We start from the raw sequence: 27,978 nt of genomic DNA, 5'->3' as shown, positions 1-27,978 counted from the left end.
CCAAGTAACCTTACTTTACTTGTCAAGAGCCTGAGCTTCCAGCAGCAAACCCTGCATTTCCAATAATAGAGACGCAGCGCCTAAAAACGCCCTCTTCGAGGGGTCATCAAAGACGCTTCCCTGCACTGACCTCTCTCTCCACGTCGTTACCATCGACCCCGTGGTCTGCTCCACAGGTGGAGTCCGATATCAACCGGTATTTGAGCCTCTTCAAATGCCAAGTCCTAGAAAGGCTAAAATCCAGCTACTACTCTAGCAGCCTATTGGAAAACAGAAGTCAACTTCTCCACAGCTGTGGCTGAACGCCATTATTTCCTGTAATGATTAAAATGTGCTTTATACTCTGTGGCTTGACCTACAAGTCATAAATCCCTCCAACTTTTCTTTGTGCCTGTAGAACAGAAACCCTATTGTCTCCCCTTCTCCGAGTGCCCCCCCCCCCCCAGCCTCCTCCCCTGACTCATGGAGTCCAAGCCACCACCAGCTCCACTCCTGACCCATTGGAAGAGGTGCCCAGTGTTAACTGCTCAGGCCCACTGCCAGGGAACAGACTCATTCGCCGTCTTACAGAAATCACTGACAAAGAATCTTTCCCTGCTGGGCCTCGCTTAAGTTGTAATTCCAAAAGAATCGTGCAACCTTTTAAAACTCATACTTTCTGCTGCGTCTGTATTTTAGTTTTTCTCTCCTTGAACTAAGCCTTAAAGTCAATGGCTCTGACATCTTTGTGTATCTTGTAGTGTTTTGGTCGTCGCCCTGGCAACAGAGACAGCTTTCCATTGTACAGCCAATAAATGATGGGTATAGGATGTGGGAAAGCCGGAGACTGGTCCAGTTGTAAACGGGGCTCTATTCAGAGAGGAGAGCTTCAGATAAGGACTTGGCTGGGTCAGTGGACGCACCTCTGCCCAGGAAGTTCCCTTTTTAGCACAAAAGGCTGGTTTGTATAGTTTCCAGATTTAACCTCATGGCTGCAAACTCAAAAATAGGCTTCCTTCAAGGTCAGTTTAGAGCAAGGTTTTGAAACTGTTTCTTATTTTGGGAGTTCTGTCAACCCTTTCGACCATGAGTGCATTGCTGCAGCTCCTGTTTTGCTGCCATTCTTTATTTTGGGTGTTTTAACAGAAAAACAGGAACTGCATCTTGGAAAACGTGCCAATGATTACATGAAAACCACCCAGAGCTAAAGCATTTCTGCCCAGCAGCTATACAAACTATGTGGTAAATAAGCAGTAGAATAGGTTGATTTTTTTTTTTTAGCTTGTGTTTGCATATATTATTTCTTTTATATTTTTTTCTAGTTTAGGTTTGTGGTGTGAAGTAAAGAGACTGAGGGCCTGATTAGAAGTCGGAGGACAGGTTACTCCATCACAAAGGTGACGGATATTCTCTCCATCGAATTCTAAATCCCATGGGATATCATGGGATTTCTATTTCGGCGGATGGGATATCTGCCCCCGTTGAGATTTTTTTAGCTGAAACACCCTTCCTTCCATGCTTCCTGTTGGTCATACTTCTGTCCCTTAGGTGCTTACAGAAGTGTAGACGGTGGTTGCTGCCCAGCTTCAGAGGTTGGGAGTACATATATTCCTGTACCTCAACGACTAACTGTTGAAGGCAGGCTAGCCAAAGTTATTCATACACCACCGCCAGACGTCAGCTGCACTCCTGACATCGTTGGGTATCACCATCACTGAGAAATTCCACCTAAGCCTCATGCCAATACTTCAATCATTGGGGAGTTCCTGGACATTGTGGAGAAGTGTGGCTCAATGGTTAGAGCGGCAGATCCTGATGCAGAGGTCTGGCCTGGGACCAGGGTTCAATTCCCGCTCAATTTCCTCTGACCTGATAATTCTCTCCTCGGTGCCTATTCTAATCATGGGTCCCACTCTGGAACTCTGGGCAATAGCTTGCTTAATCTCCACAACGGCCCCAACAGTGCTGGGATGCCTGGATTCACCTTGGGGGTGCCCAGGATTGGACATTTCACAGGGAAAAGCCAGGAAGGGTTCCACAGCGGTATGCGTTACAGCGCCAGGACACTTTACAAGTACAAATTACATTTACATTTACTGTGGCATTTAGGGTTGCAGCAAGTTCGGCACATTCAGAATATGATTCTGATGTTTCAGGATCGATCCTCTGTTTCAGGAAGGATGGCTCTGAGCCTACATGGCCTCCTGGCCTTTTGCGTCATTTTCATCCTGAATGCCAGATGGCAGCCTGAGCTATACAGTTGAATCTTATATTCCAGTGGGCCCAATATCCGAGATTCCTCTCAGGCACTATCCAGATCATGCAGAAGACAGCTCAGGATCTTCTGTGGTAGCAGACAAACTCCAACCTGCCATGCAGTAGGACTCTCTTTTTCTTCTACCCAGAGTTCGAGGTGGTGACTGACTCCTCACTGTTGGTTTGGTGTGGTCATTTGGAAGAAGTAGAGATCAGTGACCTCTGTTCTCTGGCATAGGGGCGGCTTCCTAACAATGCTCTGGATCTTTTGGGCCAGATACCCTTTCTCTAGTCCATTAGAGAGATGCTGGTACTGGTCCTCACGGACAACGTGATCATCATGTGCTACCAGAAGGTGGATTGTGCAAAACCAGACTAAAGAACCAAAGCAGCATTGGCAAACCATCCCCTCTCCTTTCCTCTCCCCCACTGTCTCTCTCCATCCACCCATTCTCTCTCTCCATCTATCAATTCTCTCTCTCCTCCCTCTCTGATGTCTTTCTCTACACCCCCTCCCTCTACTTTTCTTTCTCGCTTGTAGCTGTGCCGCAGTTAACCTTTGGGAACAGGGGCAAGTAACTGAGGCACTAGCAGAGAACCTGGGCTTTCCAACCTCCTGGTGGGGTGTCTGAATGCCAGTGTGAGTAAACTAAGCAAGCTGCAGGAGGTGGACCATGAGTGGTGGCTTCATCCCGAGATGGCAAAGGATGCCTTCAAGCAGTGCAGAACGTCCTGACTAGATGTGTTCGCTACCATTGAACGTGCAGTGCCAACACTACTGTGCCATTCTCAATGACCCAGCTTGGGCTAGGAGAGTGTGGGGCCAGAGCTCCTGAGCTAAGCATTTGCCCTCTGCTTAGGCGTCTGCTTAGAGAGGACCTCCTGTCTCACAGTCCTATTTCCTAGTCTCTACAACCTATACCTTTATATTTGGAGATTAAGCAGCAGCTAAAAGCCTTTGAATTGGGTCATTGGTGGTGGATGTTATCCTTGCTGCTAGATGCCCTTGCATGAAGTCAATTTACGCTGGGAGCCTGGACATATTTGTTGCCTTTGAGACACTGACCAATTTCAAGCTTGACTTTCTGATGATCTTTATTTGTTCTTCATTTAGCCTAGTAGAGCTTCTGGTGAGTACAGTTAAACGTTATTTGCTTGGGGGGGAGAGGGGGTGTGTGTGAGCGAGTGTCTGTCTGTTTGTGTATATGCGTGCCTGAGCTGCGAGGGCGGGGGGTGGGGGGTGTGTGTGTGTGCGCGTGCGGCGGTGGGGGGCTGTGTATGTGTGTGTGCGTGCGTGGGTGTGTGTCTTGGAGTCTGTGTGTGTGACTGTGGGGGGGAGAGGGGGTGTGTGTGAGCGAGTGTCTGTCTGCTGTTTGTGTATATGCGCGCGCATGTGGACGGAACGTGCGCGTTCGCGCACCCAAATCTGCCTTTAAAAGCTCGTAACAGTTTCTTGTCCTCATTCCCCCGAGTCAGATAACTATAAGTCTCCAACCTGGACGCATCCTTCAGATGCGAATTCCAGGGCGAGACCTAAAAAGGGTACTCGCATAGCAGCTTGAAGAACTGGGATCCAGACAATACAAACTCCGATATCAGGTGACAAGCACCTGATGTTTCACAAGGAGTTGCTTAAGTAGAGCAAGAAGAGAAGAGAGAAAAGGGGAAATGCCTACTCCTCAGGATTCTGGGAGATGCAGTGCATTACGCTCATTCCCCATTCACACTATTAACTGCTATTCCCTGCGTGAAATGTGACAGCCAGGTAGTGTGTATAAAGGTGCCTTCGACATCGTCACAGCGCAGACAAAGTGGGAGCGCCACTGAACCTGCCTGCCACCGTTTATGGCGTGTAAATTATACTCGGTGGAGGTATTTGAACTGTATGAGCCTTAAACGCGATGCTATGGCTGCATCACACAGGGATGCCAGTGCCTCGGTCCAGTCGTCATTGTCTATTTGGCTGATTGCTACCTGCCAAGCCTCTTGAAGAGCATTTAATGTAGTGGGGCTGTTGGTGATAAGTGATTGGTAGATCTTTGTGATCTTATGTTCTCCCAGATCACCCATAAACACTTTTGCCTCAATTGGGTTAAAATCTGACCGTTCCTCCAGGTTTTATATATATAGGGATAGTGCATTACAAAGTTGTAAATATTTTCAAAACTGGGTGTTGGGCATGACGAATTCCTGCTGGAGCTTTTAAAAGGACTTTAATGTCCGACCTCGGAGAGCAACTCCCAGTGTGGAAAAACCAACATCATCCCGCCGACAGAACACAGATAGTGTAGATAGTTAAAGGAGCTGGCCATCACGCCATATGGGGCTCTCTCCAGTCCATCTACCCCACCACCCCATACGGCGTAGGAATTGTTTCCAGATTCCAAACACCACGCTTGTCGCGGTGGCAAAGTCTGTAGTCCCGATTTTGTGTACAGATACATATGGAGGGACGTATCACCCATGAGCCAGCGTTCCACAGCATGGCTGGGTCCCTCCTATCTCCGTACGACCAATCATTGTGTACTAGTAAGTGTGACATAGCATGGTATGACTGGATATCAGGTGTAGCTATTCCCCCGCAGTACGTAGACTGAAAATAGGTTCTCAGGGCCACCCTTGGGGTGTCCTCACCCCATTGAAATTGATCCAGTGTCACGATTATCTGTCAGAAATATGTAGTCTGAATGTTGAAGGGGTGATTCTACAATTGATAGAGAAGGCGGGGAGGGAGATCATCTTGAAAATAGCGAACCTACCCATTAGGCAAAAAGGGACCAGGACCGTGTCTCGTCTTTAACTTGTTGCCACAAAAGAGCTAGATTCATGTCCCATGAGATAGATTGAGAGGCCGTCAGGTGTACTCCCAGGTACTTAAAACCTTCGGAAACCACGTCTGATCTTTTGACCATGAACCCACATCACTCCCACCGCACAATGGCGGGCATTCATGTGCAGATCGGATGTCTCTCCAAAAATGTGCATTATGCGGAGCAATCTCAGACCTGTTCTGTTTGGATCAGTAAGGAAAGATAAGATATCATCCGTGTAGAGCGCAGTTCTATCGGACACCCCCCATTTTCCTCCCAAGCAACTCGAAATGCCCAATCCGAGCATCTATCCTGACCCATGTCACCAGCGGCTCCACCAGTGCAAATAAGTATGGGGACAGCAGGCAGCCCTAGTGCGTACCCCGCCCGACGGGTACACTTATGACACTGAGCCAGTCACTCAAACGGATGCGGTAAGGCCCATATAAAGTAGTTGTACGTATGCAAGGAATTTGAGACCGTTATCCAACCGTTGTGGGAGCGCAAACAGGTATGTCCAGCTCAGGGAGTCAAAAGCCTTGTTTATGTCCACTAACATTAGGGCAGCCGGGCTGTCAAGGTAGTCCACTGCTGCTATGGCATTGTGAACTTGGCAAATATTGTGTTGAGTTCTGCGCCCGCATGAACCCAGCATGGTCCGAGTGTATCAGATCTGTAATATATAGTAGGATACAATTGGCCAGGGCCTTAGCTAACAATTTGACCTCTATGTTCAGGAGGGAGATTGGACGGTAGGATTCATGGGTTCTGCCAGGCTTGAGGAACACTACCACCTCAGCATGTCTCCAATCTCTTGGGTGGCGTCCCGTTCCAAGGTATTCGGTCCACAGCTGGGGTTGGAATGTTTTGAAGAATTCACAGGGGAAGGCGTGGCTTTGCCGGAGTGCAGGTTCGTCAAGGTCGGCGCTCAGCTCCTCCACCGTCTAGTTCTATTCTGGCTGTGTCGTGGAGTGCTTTTGGGGGTAGATCATCCTAAAAGCGCTGTATTGTCTCTACCGGCAGGATTTCGCATGGAGCATACAACTTAAAATACAGCTGGTCGCAATTTGAGACGGCTCAGATATTACTAGGCCTTCTGGGCTGCTGATGCCGGGGAGAACTATGGGGCGCATTGCGGGCTGGCAGAGGCGATGACGCAAGGTGCTCGATTTGTCCCCCCACTGATCTATACGGCTGCAAGATGCCAGCCATGCCACTTTGGCCTCGTCTATTAGTTCCCCAGTGTTTATGTGCTGTGTATATATTAATTGGCGGCATGTCTGGGTTTCATTTTCCCCTTGGCTCTCTCGTTCCAGAGCCAGGAGATGCACCTCTGGCTCTGTCGTTCCAGAGCCAGGAGGAACATGGCGGCGGCAGGCTGAACGCCGGTCGCAGGGGCTCCGGGAGGCGGCACCGGCTGAAGCTGAAGCGGAATAGGGCAGCATGAGAGAGGGTGAATCTGCGGCCGTAACCCTCTGGGTAAGATAACGATGGGGCGCCTTTTAAATTACTGTGGCAAAGGCGATTAACCGGCCTGCTTTTCTTTTTTTCTGCTTTTCCGAGGATCGGGTTTTTTTTGCGATTTGCTGTGACGTTTTGGTGGCACTAGGGCCTCAGGGAAGCTGATGGGCTACGAGGTGGAGAAGGAGGCGGGGCAGACATCAGGAAGCAGGCTTCTCTCCAGCGCGGCGGTTTGGAGATCGTCTTAGGAGCTTCTAGAGTCAAGCTCGTGCTGCTTTGGCTTATCTTCAGCTTCGGGGGCTGGTCTGCAAGGATTTTTCCCTTTCTCACTGCATCTTTACACAGCCTACCGCGGTAAGGTGTTTTCAAGCAGGGGTGGAGCGGCAGCGTGACTGTATGGATCTGGAGTCTTCAGGGGTACATCTAGTTAACCCCTTGAGTGGGGGAGGAGGGGTGGGGGGGGGGGAGGTGGTGGTTGTTGTGCAGCACCAGGGACGGGCTGAAAAATCCGGTTCTGGTTTTGGTTCTGGCTCTGGTTCAGGTTCGAGTGCTATTAATATTAGTAGTAAAAATCCTATAAAGGGCCAGAGGGAGCTGTCAATCTCGCACCTGAACAAATATAGAAACAGATACCAACTTAGATCCCAGCAAGAACTAAGATCAGAGGGTGTGCTGGACTCCGTGGAGAAGGAGGGTCCTATACCATTAACCCCCCATAAAAGGAGTAAAAAAGCGGGAGGGATTAAAAAGGTGAAGGGCCCGAAGACAGTCCAACCGCCTCCAAAAAATACTCCATCACTTAAGACCTTCTTTAAAATTATGGAGCAGGTTGTAGGTTCTGGGGCGAAACCAGGTGCAGCCGTACCGGCCCATGAGGCCAGTTGCCCCCGCTGCCACTTGAAAACCGTTGCACGCTCTTGGAAAGCATGCCGGATTCAGGGAACGTGGTGAGTTTGACTGAAAGTTCTTCCGCTGACTCTTCTGTGAGCCAGTTGGTTGTTAGTCATATTAACTGCCTCCCTCCTCCGCAAGCCTCACAAGCTCCGCAGGTGTCATTAACGGTATCGGACCCTCTGCTCCCACAAATCGAAGCGGATCGTAGTACGCATTGTCAACCACAAGTTCCAGTTCAGCCCCAGCTGGATGTTCAGGTCAGACAGTCTGGATGGAGATAGGTTGGGTTTCCTTTTGCAGTCACTGAGGGGGGACCTTATGACTAAGTTTGAAATTTCCAAGAGCAATCAGAAAGCTATCCACGATAGGTTTGATCTTCTAGAGTCTAGACTGGATGATATTTGCACCCGGACAGGAACCCTTGAGCTGAAAGTTACCACTCTGTCAGAATCTGTTCAGGGGAACACCAAGGATATCGATGCCCTTAAGGCCCAGAATCGATCCCTTATGATGGACATGGAGAGACTAGAGATGCAAGCTCGCAGGAACAATATCAGAATATTGAAGATTCCCGAAGAGGAAGAGCTGGAGGATATCAAGGGGTTTGTCTGCAAGTTATTAAGGGAGGGAGTCTTAAAAGATCGGCCTGATATTGATCTAGAGGCGGAGATTCAAAGGGTGCACAGGGACCCCTTTAAGTTACACGCAGATAGGAAAGCTTCTAGGAAGATCCTTGTTAACTTTCAGACCTATAGTGTCAAGGAGCTAATTTTAGGTAGGTGCCTATCTCGACCTACTCTCCAACACCGGGCCAATCAATATCTAATTCGATCAGATATTGGAGGGAGAACAGCCCAGAGGCAGTGGGAACTGGGATCTAGAATGCCTGAATTAAGATCATTCGGGCACAAGTTCAAATGAAGTTCCCTGCCTTATTGAAGATTATGTGGAGGAATAAAATGTACAACTGTAGTCAGCCAGAAGATGTCGACGACCTTCTATCTCAGATGAGACAGTAATAAAGTAAGGTTGAGAAATTCCACTCCGGTCCGTATGGGGAAAGGGTGAAGGAGGATACTAAATTGGGAGAGAATTGAGTAGAATTGAGAAGAGAAGGACTGATAAGTGAAATGATACCTTATGAGGGTGTAGGGGTGGGCTCAGGATGTATTATGCTCAAGGTAGAAAGGTACCACAAGAGGGGTAGCAATTGTTGTTAGGGTAAATAAGGGGATTAGGGTACTGAAATGGGTGGCTTGTGGCAACCCTCTCTATATGCGCCTCACTTTTTACCTGTGCCGTTTACTATGGCCCAAATGACGACAATCCTGGTCCTCTTTTGAAACTTGGTGCTTGTTTGCTACTGACCTCGGCCCCCGTAATACTCGGGGGAGATTTTAATTTGGTTTTCGATCATCAGTTAGATCGGACCTCCAGGGTGAAATTTGGTGCTCCAACTAAAACTGTTTCGACACTTAGAAATATCATGAAAGATATTAACCTGCTGGACGCGTGGAGAGCTAAATATGGCGCTATGAGAGAATAATCTTTTTATAGCGAGAAGTACAAGCAGTACTCTAGAATAGATTACTTCTTGGATGATCAGGGACTGCTTGCAGATATAGTATCGGTTTGCCACATTCCAGTGGGGATCGCAGATCATTCAGTGGTCGAACTAGTATTTAAGCTGGGTTCCAGGACCACGGAGATTAGATAGACACTTGACAGAGCGCTTTTTCTGGATGAAAGAGTGAAGGTAGAGGTAAAAGAGAAAATTATCGAATTTTTTATCCTCAATATTGGTTCCTCTACTGAACAAATAGTCTGGGAGTCCTTCAAGTCTTACCTCCGGGGGTTACTGTGCTCTCTGATGATTCATTAGAGGAAAACCATTAAGAAAAAAGAACTAGATAATCTGAAAGCAATAAAAGAAAAAGATCTAGAACTACAGTCGGCCACTCGGTCAGCTAGGGAGAGCATCCCTAAGCTGGAGAAAGAGCTGCTAGATTTACAAATAGCATTTAAAGCCGCAAGCGATAAGATCATTAAGGAAAGGTGGGAGGTCAGTCGATTAAAAAAACTTTGAGTATGGCGAAAAATGTGGGGCCCTCTTGGCGTGGAAATCTAGGACCGAGAGGGTTAGGAATAACATTAAGTTGTTAATTCAAAGGGAGTCCGCCCTACCAATATCAGAGGATGCGGCAATTAGGGAAGAGGCCAGGGGGTTCATGCAGGGCTTATATCAAGAAGAGAGTAGCCTCGGACTAGAGGAGGTCAATGCGTGGCTGATCCAGAGAGATCTGCCCCAGATGTCTGAACTTAATAAGAGATATCTAGCTAGTGAGATTACGGGGTGGGAAATAAGTGAACAACTTAAGAAAATGAGCCGAGGTAAAGCTGCCGACCCAGACGGCTTGCCGGTTGAGATATACTCAGATATTTCTGTGTCAGTGGTTCCGGTGCTTATTACACACTTTTAATAGTATTTTTATACATGGCATGGTCAGAAGCTACCATAACTCTGATAGCTAAGCAGAATAAAGATCCACAAAAAATTGAGTCTTATAGACCAATTTCCCTTTTAAATTCGGATCTGAAGATCTTTTCTGGGATACTGGGCACTAGACTCGCCAGAATTATAAAAACAATCATACACCCAGATCAAAGAGGGTTTATACCGGGGAGGCAGCTTAACGAGTTAACGTTCCAGGTAGTCGGGGCAATTGATTTCTCAGAGGAGAGGGGGTTGCCACTCGCCTTCATAGCAATCGACGCGGCCAAAGCGTTCGATCAGGTTAACTGGGCGTATCTTTGGGCTGCCATGGCGAGGTTTGGGTTTCCATCGATTTTCTTGAAGGAGTTAAATCCCTATACCGGAACCCTCGAGCAAAAGTCCTGTTTAATGGAGGCTTATCTGAGTGGTTTGATATCTCTCAAGGTACTAGGCAGGGATGACCCCTGTCCCCCCTATTGTTTGATCTTTATATTGAGCCTTTTGTTTGTACACTTAGAGCAGACAGTATAATTTCATCTTTTAAAATTGCAGATCTGGAGCTTAAAACTGCCCTGTATTTACCTAACCCAGAAGCACCCAGAAGCTAATTATCTAACCCAGAAGCACCCAGAAGCTAAATACCTAACCCAGAAGCTAAATACCTAACCCAGTATCACCCAGAAGCTAAATACCTAACCCTGAAGCCAAATACCTAACCCAGAAGCACCCAGAAGCTAAATACCTAACCCTGAAGCCAAATACCTAACCCAGAAGCACCCAGAAGCTAAATATCTTACCCAGGGGCTAAGTATCTTACCCAGAAGCTAAATATCTTACCCAGAAGCTAAATATCTTACCCAGAAGCTAAATAACCTACCCAGAAGCTAAATACCTTCTTTTATATACTTCAAATCCACTTGAGGCAATCCCTCGGCTATTCGTACTGGCCGAGGAATTTGGAAGGGTATCCGGGTACAAAATTAATAAGGAGAAAACAGATATAATGGGTTGGAACAACTTATCCGTTATCCAGGGGGCTAGAAAAAAGATTAGGTATTTGGGAATCCACCTCACTCAAAAATAGTCTGATATTCCTAAAGTCAGTTGGCAGATAGTAGTGAAGGAAGTCTCCAAACTGTTAATAAGATGGGGAAGTCTGCCACTGAATTTATATGGGAGAGTCAATCTCGTGGAAATGACAATCCTCCCCAAAATAACCTTTCTTTTTAACACCATCCCATTACCATTCGTCCCTAAGGACATTGCTATCCTTCAAGGGAAGACCGGAACCTTCATATGGGCCGCAAAATCACCCAGAATTGCCTGGAAGAAATTAAGGAGAGGGTTGAAGATAGGTGGTTTGGCCCTACCGGATTTATTTTTATACTGCCATGCCTTCCACTTTAAGAATTTTAGAATATTGGCCAATAAACTAGATTCTTCTTCACAGGGCCGCCTCTTTCAGGCGTTGTTGCACGACCAGCCACAGGGCCTGGAATTCTTTCTTTTCAAATTTGGTGACAAACAATTTTACAAAAAAGTCTGCCTTAAAATCCTGCAGGCAGCACTCAAGAACTGGAGTTATGTCCGGAGAACTTTGGGGATACCCTATTACAACACACAGGCCCCAATTTAGGATTCCCCCGGCTCCCCGGAATGTCTTCTAGACCAATTGTCGCAGCCGCTTAAAGCAGCAGGTTTTAAGAGATGGGAAGATCTTTGTGTCAACTCTTGCCTTATGAGTTGAGAGTCTCTAACGAACTTAACCAACAGGTCTTTAACTAGATTTAAGTTCTATCAGCTCTCCGCCTGGTGGTCAAGGCAACCAGCAGGGACTGGAGGGGACACAGGAGTTCTAGATTCTATCTGTAGGGGTGGAGTTTGGAAACGGGAGTTCTCTTTCTGGTATAGGTCGTTCGTGGGGGCAAAGGATACCTTGGAATCTGAATTGGCGAACCTCTGGGGTAACGTTTTATCTGATAGTCCCGAGGAGGTTCAGAGAATATGGACGATTCATTCTCTTTGTCCCAGAGATTAATAAAGCTTGCAAACCTGAGGAGAAACCATTTGTTCACAGCTTACAGGGTTTATTGGACTCCGGCTAAATTATCCAAGGTAACACTGGATAATTATTACTGCCCTAGATGTAAACATCCGGGAGCGGATGACCGACACATGTTCTTAGAATGCCCAGAGATCTCCAGATATTGGGAGGCCGTTTGTGGTTTTTTGGAAGAGGTTTTGTCACTCTCGATTATATGTTCCCCTAGACTGTTTTTTTTTGGTTTGCCATCTGAATACAATATGAATAGCTTTGCTTCACAATTTCTATTCTATGTGATAGTCATTGCTAGGAGAGAAATATATAGGGAATGGAAGTCGGAGGCCCCTCCTAGGTTCGCGGACTGTCTAAAAAATATTATGATGGTCAGTAAGTCAGATATGGCTTGCGATGAAGCGAGTGCTGACAGGGTCTGGTCCGCACTGGTGGCCTGGTCGAAGAACTAACGGTGGTCCAATGATTATGCCAGAGGTTTGTGGTCCGGTCCTCCCGGGTTCCCATGACGGTCCATCGAAGGGAAAGGGAGTTGGACAAGGAGACAGCCTACCTTTGGGTGAACCCTGTTTGCCGCACACAGACACCAGGGCGGCAATCGAGTCTGTTTGTGTGAAAGGCACAGAGAGATCCCATATAGAGTATTCATCTTCTGGTGGCATGTATGAGGACACAAAAAAAAATATAAAATATAAATAAAAGATGCACCTCTAGCTGGATTAACTTACTCCACCTCTGCTTACGTTGCGCCGTGCAAAAGGAAATATTTATTCCCCATAGGGTTGTTTTCATAGCCCCCATAGTATTGCGGCTGAGTCAACCATCCCCAAATTACCTCTAAAATAGTCTATGAACGCCTGATGTATGTGCGTTCTATATTGTTGGTCATGTAGCTGCCATGTCGTGAGTCACCATCTAAATGGGGGGCAGTCTTGACCTATAAGGAGCCTCAATTCCACTAGGGAGTGGTCAGACAGACCCCTAGGCAGTATCTCCACTGCTGTTGTCCTTGGTCATTGTCATATAGTCTAGGCTAGAGAAAGGGTTGTGTACTTGTGAGTAGTATGTTTATGCCCGAAGGGTCGGATGAAGTCTCCTCCACGTATCAATCCACCCCATTCCATCCAATAAGGATTGGAGCCGTGAATCTCTCGTCCATTTCAAATTCCCTCTGGCCCGCCACTGATCCTGCATGGGACACATTATATTGTTCTCGTCTCCCCCGACCACAGTCTGAAATTTCCACCCACATGATCACAAGGCGCTCAACTAAGGTCGTAGTGAGGGGGGCCATATACACTACCCAGAATAATCTGTTCCCATACTGTGTTCCTGCCACTATAGTGTACCTCCCTTGGTGGTTAAACAACGACCTGGTATGAACGAATGGGACTCTGCGCTGTTCCTCGAGAACCTTTGGTGAATTCCAAGTGAAAGGTTTGGATGAACCCAAAACAGGAGAGGCGGGGTGTTTTCGTGCCCATGAGGTGTATTTCCTGGAGCATTAGGATATCTACATCATATTGCTTGGCCTGTAGCAATACAGCACCTTTTGATCTTGTCCAGTATACCCCCGACGTTCCAGCTGATTAATCTGAGCCGTGTCCCTAAAATGTATGTCATGGTGGGTTGCTTGTCGATTGGTGTGTTGAGCGTATATGGAAAAATGTATGTATGTCTACATGCGGGGGGTACCATAGGCATGGAGGATATATTGACATGGCACATCGAACAGAACAAACTTGTCCCTTGAACCCCCCCCCCCACCTTCCCCCCCCCTTCCCCTATTCCTCAAAACCATAGAAGTATCCGTTGCGCGATGGAAGACACCCCAGCCCCAATGGGGGCCAGATGTCTTCCCCCGCCAATGGATCCCCAATAAACTACCCATGATCATGTAATTGTCACTGAAACAAAGAAATGATGGTATATAAAGAGTAGCCCCAATATGTTTGCCACGGCCAAAGGAGTGTCAACGAACAACATCAGTGCTGTAGTGTTCTGTACTGGCGTATTGTAGTCTCGTTGGGTATTCGTCGATTTAGGATGTGATGTGCTACGGGTGCTGGATCTACATATTGATCGTTACCTGTTATTTTTCTTGTCCCTGAGTATTGATTGTTTGAAAGTTATATTGCCTTACGATGAATCTGAATCCAGCCGCGGCGGGGTTTGAGGCCTTGCCTGAACCTTTTCATCAGTCCATGTGAACACCTCTTCTGGTGTTCCAAAGAAGAACGTGCGTGATTGGTATGACACTCTCAATCAGGCAGGGAACAGCAAGGCATATTGGATTCTGAGATCTCGTAGACTAGCTTTAGCGCTGTTGAACTAATTTGGTATAGTCCGGGAAAATCATTATGCGTTGGAAGGCATACAACAATATGTCTTGCAGTTTGGCTTTGGTTAGGATATTGTCCCTATCATGAAAGTTCGGAAACGTAGCAATGATAGGTCTCGGTCTAGCACCCAGGGAGGGCTTTTGAAGCAGGGCCCGGTGGGCGCGCTCAATAATAAAGCATTACAATATGGAGGTGGATGGGAGCCATTTTTTAAGCCAGTCAGTAAGGAACTGTTTTATATTATTCCCTTTGCAGCCCTCTGGGAAGCTAACAAATCGAAGGTTGTTTAACGGGCTCTGCCCTCTGCATCTTTCATGCGCACCGCCAGACCCTTGAGGTGACCGTGTCTTCAGCTTTGGATATCCTGGTTTCTGCTTTGGTGATTCTAGCCACCGCTTTGCGCAGTTCTTGTCTTATAAGCTTCAGGTCCGAGCCAACAGTGCCTATTTTGCCCTCGAGCATGTCTCTTGACTGTGTGAGGTCCGCCATGAGGGCTGCATTGTCAGTCATGGCACCGGCGGAATCCCCTTGTGTTGCTCCTAGGAGGCTGCTCCTTTCAATTTATCCAATGTGCTCTGTTAGGTGGTAATGCCTGAGGATTTATCCTGTATCATAGCTTTGAGTGGGGGGGAGCCGGCCAAGACAGGCTCCGGGTGCTCAAGGGTGGAGGAGGGCCCTCGAAAGGCCGCAAGGACAGTTGGCAGGCCTGGCCAATTAAGGCAGTCGCCCCAGGAAAGGGGAGCCCCACCCGGGGGGCCCCAGAATCAGATGGTAGATAGTCGTGGGATGGGGCCTCTTCAAGTGTGGGTCAGTGCAGGCCCAGGCCAATCATCTCCACTGTGTTCTCTCTTGGGCCCAAGCCGTTCCTGGGGTCTCGCTGTGTTATGTCTGTGCTTCAGGTTCTTCCTGAGCCTAGTAATCATCTCCAGCGCCTGCATGGCCCTAGGCCCGCCCACCTCTGTTTTGGGCTCCCTTCTGCTGACCACACCTCACAGGCAGATGACTTTGCCCCAGGTCAGGGGCTACAGCAGCAACTATCGTGGGCGTGCAGTGCAGCAAGGACCAAGGCAGGCATTTTAGAATCTAGGCTGCAGCCGCCGACAGCCAGCTACTCAGGGCCCTCCAAAGGCCGATCAGGTCTCCATGCGTCCCCCAGGCAGACTCCCACTCCTCAGGACCCCTCCTTGGTGATGATCCCATCATGGCCCAATGCGGCTGCCGAAGTCGGCCGTCTCAGCCTCACTCGGGCGCCACCCGTCATCTCACCTCTCTGGAGCTGCACCACGGCATCACTCCGGTTGGCGCAGTCTCCGCTGTGAGTTCACTGTTCGGCTGAGGCCTTGGCCGCGAGACTCCGCTTCAGGTTCTGCCCATCCAGGTGTCCCCAGTACTCGAGACACCTTACAGGCCTCAACACAGCATTGCGGCCGGTCCTGAGCGGAGTTCAGTTGGTTTCGGGGGTCGTGCTTGGGCCCTGCCCTCGCAGGGCACCAGTCGTCTCTGCAGCGTCAGTTCCAGTACTCTAAGGTGGCAAATAACATTCATCTGACCCCACCAGTAACAGCTGGCCACCACACTGCTGCTCAATTTAGCCGCCGTGAACGGCCGCTCAGGTGACCGGCGGGCTGCCACCGACTCGCTGCAGTGTGGCGGCACCACAAGTGCCACTTTAATCCTCTGCTGTTTTTCTGTGCGGACGGGGGCCCTCAATCGGGTGACCCCGTTGCCTGCCATTCAGCGGAGTGTCCTTGGATTTCGGGGCACCACTCGAGTCCAGTTGGGATCCGCAGCAGGCTCCGCGCAGAAGCCCCCCCAGCCCCCCACCCCCCCTCAGGTGCACCCAGGTCTCACTCCCACGAGGCCTCCGGCTGTCCCAGCAGAGGACAATCGGGACTCACATCGGCAGCTGAATGGAGGGCTGCTCCTTCCTGACTGGCAGTGGTCGATCTTGAGTGTCGGTGGGTAGGAACAGAAGGATATTGTGTGCCTACGTGGCAGAATTTCTGCAGATTTTGTATGGGGCTACGTTAGTTCGCGTAAAGCGCGTCCGCCATGTTGGACTGCTAGGCCACACCCATATTGACAATATTTTGGTGAATACTTGATTGTATTTCTGCAAAAAAGATTGGGTGATTCTGGTCTCGCATTGTTCTGAGGAGGTCATACTTGGAGGCCGAAAAGCTTCGACTTTCATCATTCAGGACCAACATCATCCATCTAAAGGAAACAAAGAGATCCAATTTGGATTAGACCATCAATTAATGGTGGACTCAATTAATTTGAGAATATTTCTAGTTGGTCTAATAATGAACTAGTGTTTGTACCTGTAGATGCCAATCAAATCCTGAAAAGTGCGGGCACAATTAGCACAGCAATAAGTTTATTGATGTCATTACCTTTTTAATGTGTTCGTTTATTAAAAAACGATTGAACTATATTAGGCAAGGTATTCCGCCAGAGGCCAAACAAAACTCAGAAAGCTGGCATCTTTATAAATTATTTTGATCTATCCCACTGGAGCCACTTTATTCCTCGATAATGACAGCCGTAGTCTGGCCTAACCATTTGTTCCTTTGTCTATGACATCATCTTTGAAGACTGCTATCGCCTCTGCGACCACCCTTTCAATGTCCTGTCAAATGACAGCTTTTTAATTGATGACCCCACATGTTTCTATACTAGTGAGCAGCCACCAATTACATGGTCAACTATGACCGCTGGAGAAAGTTTAGGAATGATCACACAGATTTTACTAAAAACATGATCTACTGTTCTATTTCTGATAGACTCTCTAAGCAAAGTCTTCCCTCAAACCTGACACTCCAGGTTGACACTTGCTTGACATAGAAGGTCCTTTTGACCATGTGACCAGTGTTAATACGAAGAGGGAAAGCAAACAGGCCAGGTTATTAATGGGAGTTCACACCCAAGCCCTTAGTTCCCAGAGGATAAGTAAGTGAACTGGGGCTTTGGTCACCTCCTTTATGTTGGGTGGTATAATGAGTATTACAAGGAAGCTCATTAACAAAAATAACCAGTGCTTAGGTTAGCAGTATATTAATCAACTACAATTTCTGTCTGAAAAACAATCTCCTTAGGAATCCTGGCTGCAGCAACCTCCGCAAACATCGGTCTGGATGCGAACCACTGTCACAACCACCACCTGCTCCTCCACACCTTCGACCACCTACATTGCACACTTGACCAGTGGAAATGGATACAACTGATGAAGAAGCTTACCTTTGGAAGTGCCAATCAGCTCAAGTCCTGTAATGGGACAATTATATTGCCTCGATAACCAGTTCCCTGGCACTGCCACATGTTGACTTTCCACCAGACGATATAACTAGTTTTCACCTATTCGTAGATGGAATGTCCATGCACTTTTGATTGCCTGCCTCCGCTTGAAACTGAGTATTTTTAGCAATGAGAATCTGTGAAGCCTATTCCTTTTTTGATTACAATAAAATAGTGTGCATAATGAGGAATTCAATAGATTCCTCTTATGCTAGCTTCTCAATCTTCCTTTCAATGGACTGCAAGTCTGATAGGGAGGACTGCCAATTGGACAACTTTGGAAAGATGGTCTCCACCTTGGCCGCCACATCCATTAAGGCAACTAATTCATATGGGCAATATTGTCCGTTTGATAGTCAGGCCCTACCTGGAAGACGGGTGGCCAATACAGTTACAATAGCTCATTATTAGATACCGCTTAGGTTTCCTCCCCAGCATTATCCATGCAGCGCCTTCGCTCAGTACCACCTACAACGTGTGTTGCAGACTGTGTGTAAGACTGGGGAGGAGGATATCACCCACATAACTTGCCTGTGTTCTGGGCTGTTGCTTGAAAGAAGGAGACTATATTAAGAACTCTTTTTAGCCAACGTTTTATATATACATACATGCAGGTAGGCGGTAATTGCATGCTTCAAGGCAACGGACCCCACCTTAAATAGTAACTTTGCTACGTTTTTAAAAAATTGCAGCAGTTAAACTAGATTTGTAAGAATTGCAGCCTCTCTCTTCTGTTTATTAAAACCCTGTCTTTTAAATGACGCTTTTGATATAGATGCTAAGTAATGTTTGTATTACATGCATGTTTACAGATCACGTCTTTTAAATGCTGCACTTGAGGCTTTTCAGTGGAAACTCAGCTGGTAAGCAAATAGAACCTCCACTGGTAATAAGTCTGCTTAATCGCTGCTCTGAAATAGACTCTCCCAGTCACATCCCTGGTTGTGCCCAAGTGGCCCTCTTATGCTAATAGTCTCTTGCACGTTTACCATGTAGGTTAGGAGCACTTTAGACTGTTCCTTCTTATAGATGTTTCTATTTTTACCTGTATGTTCTAAATTTACCCTGCTGCTCTTGAGTCTTACTTGTCTTATGCCCAAGTAGCACTCTTAAGCTAAAAAACACTTGCACTCTACCCGGTATGTTGGGAACAGTTTAGACTGCTCCTTCCTATAGTTGTCTGTATTTTAACCTGTATGTGCTGAATTTACCCTGCCTCACTTGAGTCTTACATGCTTTATGCCAAGTGCTTTAAGTGTTTTTATCAGGATTAAATTGTAATAATTTTGTAATCAAATACGTTTAAATGCCATGTTGATATACAATTTAACAGACTGAAATGTCTAAATAAGGTACATTTTAACTTCATTCAGCTGTGGCTGGATATGGGTCTTTACTTAGATTGCTGTAGTATGATAATAATGATTCATTAAATGATGTCCTCTGGAAAAGAGAAAATGCCTCCCCAGTCTTTATCGTTGGTGCAATGGATGACAGGCACACGTTCTATGCAGTGTTCACAATTTTCATCCTCAAACAAGTTGTTGTATGATCCTGATCACATCAAACACTCTTGTTGTTTAATGCATGTTGGAATGTTCACTGGTGTTGTGGAATCCTCATTCTGAGGGATCAGGATCTTGAAGGAAGCCACATGCTCTCTGCAATTAATACAACTTGGGTGTCTGCTTTAGAACTGATGATACTTTGTGTCTTACATTTATCAAAAACATTTATGCTATTTTTCCATACCTCAAAAATCTCTTAGTGTATATGGGTGATACCGGAGTTATTTCAAAGTAGTACAGACAGTTCATGGAGTTGAATTAATAGTCACAGTAGTCCTCTTGCATCTAATATTTTGACCTATCCGGTGGTCTTAAAAATAACGTGTAAAGTTGGAAGATGGCTAAATAATCTGATTGTTGCTTTTCATTTTCTTTCCTAGGTCATCTGCAAATGTTTGATATGTTCAATGTGGAAAAATGGCCAATAGTACAGGCCTTTGCTCTAGACGGCATTGGCGGTGGTGGATTTTTTACCATGAAACATGAGGTAGGTTTGTGTATGATTTACTTAAGTTAGGTTACAGCAATTTATTAATTACGCTGCTACCCTGAGGTGTCTTGGCGCTGACTTCTAAAGACCAAGGTAAGGAGCCTAATTGTTAAAAAGAAACGTTTATGGCTCCTTCCTAAAGAAGATCAGTGTGGGCATAGTTCTGATTGTTCCAGCACCAAAGATCTGCCTCCCCAGTTAACTCTGTGGAATCTGGGAACCATCATTCGATTCTCCCCCAGGGAACCCAGCAGTCTGCTAAGGACGTACTAGTCAACGGATTGCTTCAAGACTTCAGGGACAATTTTATATAATGCTTTGTAGGCAGTGCAAAGGACCTTAAATTTGATACGGTTTCTTACTTGCTCTTAAGGTTTTTTCCTGCATATTAACATCAAGGCCATTTCAGTAATCCAATTTTGAAAGAACTAACACAGTATTCACTGTCAATTTAGAATGCCCTGGAATGAACGAAAATGATTTCTTAATCATTCCAAGCAGGTAGAAGCTTGAGGAAAATAAAGAATTGATTTGCTGCCCAAAGTTTAGCTCTCCATCTAATAAAATTCCTAAATTTTTTGCCTTGGTCACTGGGATAGGGGTTGGGCCAAATTTATCTGGCCACCAAACAGGAGACCAGGCAGGAGAAAGATTCCTGGACAGAACTACCTCTGTTTTATTTGAATTAAGTTTAAGGCAGTGTCTAATTATCCAAGAACTGATTGCCAACATGCAATCATGGAAATTGGCAGATACCTCAGTACCATTTTTGAAGGCTGACAAAACAATTTTCGAGTATCTCCTGCGTACGAGGCTAGCGAAAGGCCAAAATATTTAACCAAAAGGATCAATTCTGTAACATAAATGTTGGGCTGATAACAAAACCTGCGGGACCCCACACGTGAGAGAAAAAGAAGAGGATTCATAATGACCCAGTGCTATTGATTGTAGTCCGTAGAGATTTGACCATATCCTTGATACCCAAAGTACTGAGACGATTGACCATAGGATGTTGATCAATCGTATCAAATGTTGCTGACAAATCGAGGAGAATAAGTGCTGCAGCACCACCTCTGTCCAGCGCGACCCTAATCTCTGTTGCTTTAATCAAAATGGACTCTGTGCTATTCCCAGTCCCGAGACTAAATTGAGTCTCTTCCAACAATATATTCTCTTGTTTGTACTGTGTAAACTGAGAATTCATAACTTTTTATACTAGTTTAGAGGGTAGTGGAAGGCACTAAATGGGCTGATAATTGTTGGGATCAACTGGATTCGGGTGGGATTCTTTAAAAGTGGAAGAATTGAGGCAATTTTGTCACTGAGTAGGTAAAACTCTGGAAAAAAACATGGAGTTGAAGATGGCTGTCCGATTTGCACCTATCCGGTCTGGGATACATTTCAGAACTGAGGTAGGGCAGTGGTCGGAAGGCGAGACAGACTTTGCCTTGCTAACCATGATGGCTGCTCTGCCATAACAGGAGAAAATTCAGTGAAGGAACAAACCCTGTAAGAATTCTGGAAGAAATCAGATATGACATCAGAAGGAATTGTGGCCTCAAACGTGGAATACATTTGATTAATTTTATCCTTAATGCACTGTACCAAAGTGTTGCAAAAAGCTTGCATGTTGTTACTGGAATTATTACCAGGAAGTGTGGTGAGTTTAGATAGTACTTGAAAACGTTGTTTGGCAGAAGCTTTAGCTGTCTCTATTTGTTGAGTCAAATAGTTGCTCTTTTCCTTGATAAGGTGTTTATATTTAGCTGAAGCCTGCTTATACCGAAATCACTCTAGCAAATCTTATTGCAACTGCCAGCGTCTTTCTCTTCCAGGGGATATTCATCAATACGTCATAAGCACTGAATGGCTCATGTGTGAGGACCCCGGAGCTAGAGATATTTATATATATATATATATTCAAGGTACGCCCAGTACCGAAACGAGTAATGGCTGACGGAACAGCAATTGCAACGATTTTTTGCACCAACCTGGTTCTGTGCTCCACGTTTCTTTCTGTTTTGGAGAGAGCAAGCAACCTGCTCGAGAGAGTGGCAAGGATATATATATATATATAATTTTTCTGTCCAAAGGCACGAGAACGCACTCAGCAGCGGTTGTTCACAGAACTTTAATTGTAAGGGAAACCGGCATTCCAGTCCTGATTACATATTCCGCCGACCGGTTTTGGAGCCCCCTGCTCTTTCATCAAAGGTGAGACTGCATTCCGCAGGTCTTTTCAAGCGTCTCTTTAAAACCCACATGCTCATTGGTTAATTAATGACCCTTCGGTGGGTCGCTCCAGTGCGCTATTTATACCAATGCATGCTGGGCTTTGTAGTTGGCATGAAGTTAATTATTCCCATTGGTGGGTCCTGCGTGAAAACATTATTTTGTCACATATTTCCTGCCCTCTGGTGGGCCTCAGGACGGCTAATGCGCAGTTCAAATTTGCATCCCTGCTGTTCCACGCATAGGTTTGCTCCAGTTCAAACCCTGTGGACTGAGACGGCGGTGCGATTCTCCACGTCTTGGACTGCTGTGTCAATTAAGACCTTCTACATAGGTTGTGGTCGACATGTTTCAGCCAGTGCCTTTAGTAATGCTGGCTTTCCTCAGGACTGTAAATAGTGCAGGTTTAAAAACAATTAAGTGAGTGTAAGCAGACTATGTGTCGAACTCACTAATGTGCTATAAGTGTGCGCAGGGGATTCCCTCACTATGCGTACTAGCTTCATGAAAAAACCTAATAGATGCCTGCTGAAAATACAGTTCAGGGTCCTATAATATGGTCATACATAGTTAGTCCTTGTTGATTACATATAAATCCCTGGGGATACAGACTAGCTTCTAGTCCTCTCTCTCTCTCTCTCTTGATATACCACTAATGTTTTACATTGCCACGGATAGGGACAATTTTCTACCTCCGAATAACTGAAGCAGCAAGCTTTCTCTGTTATTTCTCTGTTATTTTTCGCAAAATATATTTGAAGAAGGCAAGTTATTTTTCCAGAGCCTACATGCTTTCTTTGAAAACAAAAACTTTCCTTCATTGGCCTCTGTCGATCTGGAGACATTGGAAAGATAAATGACTGTTCGAGGCATGTGGGCTGCTAAATTCATATCTTAGCATTAGATCGCCGCCTAGTGTTGGGTCCGGATGATCGCACATTGTTGTCCTGGAAGAGTCTTCGAAGTATCCTGAGATAGGTGGCTCCTCCCCTGGACTACAGTGCGCATGGGCATCGGCTCCATCCCCAGATTGTTTTTTTCCGCCATTGGGTTCGGATGCGGTCTCGACGTCTCTCTGTCGGAACCGAGAAAACATAACTTTAAACGGCCAAAAGGCCTTGTATTCTTTACGTCGGTATTGTTTGCGTGCGGTCTCGAGTTCTTCCGTCTCTCGGAGCCGGAATCAGCGGAGTATTTGCACTCTTCGGACATCGAGGCCTTCTCATCGCGACTCGACAGCGACTTTCCAGCATGGAGCGGAGTCCGTTTAAGCTCTGTCCGCTCTGTGGGTCCAAATACCCACATATAGACGTGCACCCGGTCTGTAACAAATGCCTTTCACCAGACCATAACGAAGACAACTGCAGGGCCTGTGCGAGTTTCAGGTCCAAGAAGACACTCAAGATTCGGCGCGCGGTGTGCCTTGAGGCCAGACAAGCGGCCCCGGATCCAGAAAACATCTTCGACGACCAAGAAGAGGAGGACCAGAGCCATCATCTTCAAATCTCCCCGCCCGAGACGGAGGTCGAGGCAGATCCGGAAGACGACGACGGAGTCGTGGGTCAAGGCCTTGAATACGTCGACGAGGTAGGGGACGTCGAAGAGGTTTATGGGGCCGCGGAAGATAGCTCAGGGGACGAGCTATGCCCCGAAGTTTACGGACATAAAGAGCGGGTCACGGGATCGCCTGTCGGCCTTACCCAAGACCCCGTAGCGCAAGCCACGGCCCCGCCTTCAGGCCCGGCCACGGACATACTTGCTGCGCAGACGGTATCGAAACCGAAACTGAAACCTACGGTATCGACTATACCTAAAATGGCCGACCCAAAATCGAAACCGAAACTTAAGGACTCCAGCGTCCCTAAGATGGCGGCCGTACCACCAAAAACAACTAAACCCGCTGCTTCATCGACTCCGTCGGCCTCCGGTCCACAGAAGTCGAAGAAATCTGTCGATTCCACAGTGTCGAAATCGGCGCCAGAGGAGGGATCCTCTAATAAGGGTGGTACGCACAGGTCAACCGCTGCGACGCCGGCAAAGCCCGCCAAAGCCAGCGACACGGCTCCAGTTCCGATTGGGACTTCGTTTGTCGGACGCGTGGTAGAGACAGAGCCGTCAAAGTCACACGGATCGAAGGCTGGCACATCTGCGCATCGGTCCAAGGACTCTGGGTCGGCGGATGCGGCATCATCGTCCAAAACTCAGAAGGGCCAACAGGACGTCGGATCCGAAGGCAAGGTCAAGACCTCCTCGTCGGTGCCAAAGGCCACTGTTAGTGACGCGTCCCCCATTGCTTCTTCACTATAAAGAATTAGGGAGAAGGCCTCTGCTTCGTCGGCGCCGACGCCATCGCCACAGAAGGCGATAGACGTTCCGGTCAAGCCTGCGAGTAAACTCCTCTTCCTTCTGCCGCCAAAAGAGGCGCCGAAGGCCTTTTCAACAAAATCGACGCCAAAGAAGTCGGATTCTTCAACGGCAGGGGCACTTTCAGGTCGAGTACTCGACTCAGAAGAGGATTCTGAGCGTTTTATCGACGCAGAAACGGGCAAATTGACCCTTTGCAAGAGGAGGATCACTTCACAGCCGGTGGACTCCTATGTCATCCCCCTGAAAAAGAAAAAGTTTCCCCAGGACGCCTCAGGCCTCATGGAACCTATTCAGCCCCCTCCAAGAAGGAGCCCAACTCCTTCTCCAGACCACTCTGAAAGTGAGGGATATGATGAAGATGACCAATACACTTTCCCAGTCAATGAACCAGATGCACAGCCAGATTCATATGATGACATTGGTGACCAAGGCACCCAAAATGTGGGACAGGACCCACAGCCTTTCAGTACACGTGCATCCCCAACAGAGGATTCTGCAGCTTTTCATGCACTCATTGAGAGGGCAGCTGCTAATCATGATGTGGACATGCATGCTGACCCAGTTGAAGAAGACTTTCTATTTGACACTTTTTCAGTTTCTGAAAGAACTGTAAAGAAACTGCCTATGCTCAAAGGGGTCCTCAAGTATGCTGCGGACATCTTTAAAGAGCCTACCAGGGCGAGGGTGGTCAATCCACGTATTGAAAAAAAGTACAGACCAGCACCTGCAGACCCTGCATACATTCGGGGACAGTTGCCGCTTGACTCCCTGGTGGTCGCAAATGCCCGAAAAAGGGCCAACTCCCAAACAATGGGTGAAGCTCCTCCCCCGGATAAGGAGTCCAAAGTGCTAGAGGCAGGAGGCAAGAGTAGCTGCGCAGGCTGCCAATTTCTGGCGTATTGCAAATACACAGGCACTATTGGCACGTTATGATAGGTCGCATTACGACACCCTAGAGCAAGTTTTGCAACACCTGCCTCCGCAGTTTCAAGAGGGCACCAAACTGCTTATACAGGAAGGACAACTGATCTCCAACGCGGCCATAAAGTGTGCACTTGATGCCGCGGACACAGCCGCTAGGACCATTAACACTAGCGTCATGCTGAGACGACAGGCGTGGCTCCGCATATCGGGGTTTAAACCTGACATTCAAACAACCATACTTAATCAACCAGTCAATCCTGATAGACTGTTTGGTCCAGATGTTGACACCACCCTAGAAAAAATTAAAAAAGACACCGAAACTGCTAAGTCTATGGGGGCCCTACAATCACAACAGTTTCGTGGCAATAATTTTCGTCCCTCAGGTGCACGTGGAGTCACCAGAGGACAGATGGGTCAGCAGTCACAATTCTCTAGAGGTGGAGCACAATCCTCGTACCCCAAACAGAACAAGGGGGGCTACAGAGGAAACAGCACCAGAGGACGCGGCAGAGGGAACAACAACTCACGCTCCTCTACCCCAAGCAAACAGTGACTCTCTGTCACTGCCCCCCGACCACTTAACACCTGTTGGGGGGAGACTACAGCAGTTCCTGCCCGTCTGGATAAACATCACCACAGACAGGTGGGTGCGACAACTTGTCCAGTACGGTTATTGTCTAGAGTTAAAATCCACTCCACCCAACATTCCACCAAGGCAAAGGCCTATGTCCGCAGAGCACTTGCACTTATTGCAGCAGGAAGTGGTGGTGATGCTGCAAAAAGGCGCGCTCGTGCCAGTGGGGGAGGAAGGCACGGGGGTATATTCCCTGTACTTCCTTATTCCAAAGAAGGACGGATCTCTCAGACCAATTCTGGATCTCCGTCCCCTCAACCTGTATATACTGTCAGAACATTTCCATATGCTTACATTGCAACAGATTCTTCCCTTGTTAAACCAAGGGGACTTCTTAGCAACCTTAGACCTCAAGGATGCTTATTTCCACATTCCACTACACCCGTCCCACAGAAAATACCTCAGGTTCACTATCCAAGGCAGGCATTATCAGTTCAAGGTCCTACCCTTCGGAGTCACCACAGCCCCAAGGGTGTTTACCAAGTGTCTGGCGACAGTAGCAGCGCACCTCAGGAGGCAGAACATCCATGTCTACCCCTACCTGGACGACTGGCTCGTTCAAGCCAAGTCGGAACAACAGTGCGCCGCGGACATGTCGACTACCATTCACCTCCTTCACGACCTGGGTTTCTCGTTGAATTACCCAAAGTCGCATCTTCAGCCGGCACATGTCCGGCAGTTTCCAGGTGCGACAATCAATACCCTGACGGCCAAAGCTCAACCAAACCAAGTCAGGATAGACAGCAAGCAGTCTCTAATCCAGAAGTTCAGACCAAAACACTCACTTCCAGCGAGAGTGTTCATGCAGTTGATAGGCATGATGGCCTCCTGCATCTTCATAGTCCCTCACGCACGGTTGCATATGCGCCCGCTCCAGGAGTGCTTAGCAAATCAGTGGACACAGGCTCAGGGACAATTAACAGACCTAGTGTTGGTTACCAGTCGGGCATACGACTCTCTGCATTGGTGGCCTCCACACAACCTTTGCAAGGGCCGACTGTTCCAGGAGCCAGTGCCACAGATTATCCTGACAACGGACGCATCTCTCCAGGGATGGGGAGCTCATCTGCTCACTTACACAGTGCAGGGACTATGGACGACGCAGCAACAGAAGATGCACATCAACTATCTAGAACTGATGGCAATCTTCATGGCGCTCAAGTCCTTCATTGTACATCTGTGCAACAAACTATTGTTAGTCCGGACGGACAACATGACCGCGATGTACTACATCCAAAAGCAGGGGGGCACCCACTCACCGCAGCTGTCTCATCTGGCTCAGAGCATGTGGAAGTGGGCCATTCAGAGGAATGTCTTCCTCATGGCAGAACACCTCCCAGGGAAGGACAATCAGATGGCGGATCTGCTCAGCAGATACAGCCATCAAATGCACGAGTGGGAGATACATCCATCAGTACTCCAGCCGTACTTCCAAAGATGGGGTCATCCAGAGATAGACCTGTTCGCCACAAGGGAGAACGCAAAATGCCAAAGCTTCGCCGCCAGGTTCCCACACCCGCAATCGCAGGGCAATGCGATATGGATGAACTGGTCAGGCAAATTTGCGTACGCTTTTCCGCCAACACCTCTGATACCACTGGTGGCGAGAAAACTAAGGCAACACTCGATGACACTCATCCTAGTTGCTCCAACGTGGGCGCGCCAGGCCTGGTACACCACGTTCCTCGAACTCTCAGTGGTACCGCATCAAAGACTGCGCCTCACGCCCAGGCTTTTGACGCAGAACCATGGAGAAATTCAGCATCCAGATCCGCAACAGCTCAACCTAGCGATCTGGCTCCTGAAGTCTTAGAGTTTGGATACCTCAACCTACCTCCTGAATGCATGAACATCATCAAGGAGGCAAGGAAGCCAACAACCAGAGCATGCTATGCTGCAAAATGGAAGCGTTGTGTCATTTACTGTACAGCCAATGACATCAACCCGCTAGATGCATCTATCCCTAACATCATTTGCTATCTGTTACATCTTTACAAGTGCAGGCTAGCGTTCACTTCTATTCGGATACATCTATCCGCCATCGCAGCTTACCTTCAAAATAGGCAGCATCTCTCTGTCTTCAGGGTGCCTGCCATTAAAGCTTTCCTTGAAGGTCTGAAACGAGTCATTCCCCCAAGAACACCGCCAGCTCCGGTGTGGAACCTCAATGTGGT

The 27,978-nt window shown here is 47.5% G+C and overlaps 1 protein-coding gene across 1 annotated transcript in view; it reads left to right on the top strand.

Annotated features, from left to right (window-relative positions):
• The window catches only part of DNAAF9 (dynein axonemal assembly factor 9), an 816,325-nt gene that overhangs the window by 223,713 nt on the left and 564,634 nt on the right, over window positions 1–27,978 (top strand). The window contains exon 6 of the mRNA XM_086964303.1: window positions 19,538–19,644. Within this exon, the coding sequence (XP_086820429.1) occupies window positions 19,538–19,644 (107 nt within the window). The remainder of the gene's footprint in view (window positions 1–19,537; window positions 19,645–27,978) is intronic.

Source organism: Lissotriton vulgaris, chromosome 3_2, assembly GCF_964263255.1.
Source record: "Lissotriton vulgaris chromosome 3_2, aLisVul1.2, whole genome shotgun sequence".
NCBI lineage: Eukaryota > Metazoa > Chordata > Amphibia > Caudata > Salamandridae > Lissotriton > Lissotriton vulgaris.
The sequence above is the reverse complement of the archived record's forward strand: the minus strand, read 5'-3'. Positions and strand labels throughout refer to the sequence as shown.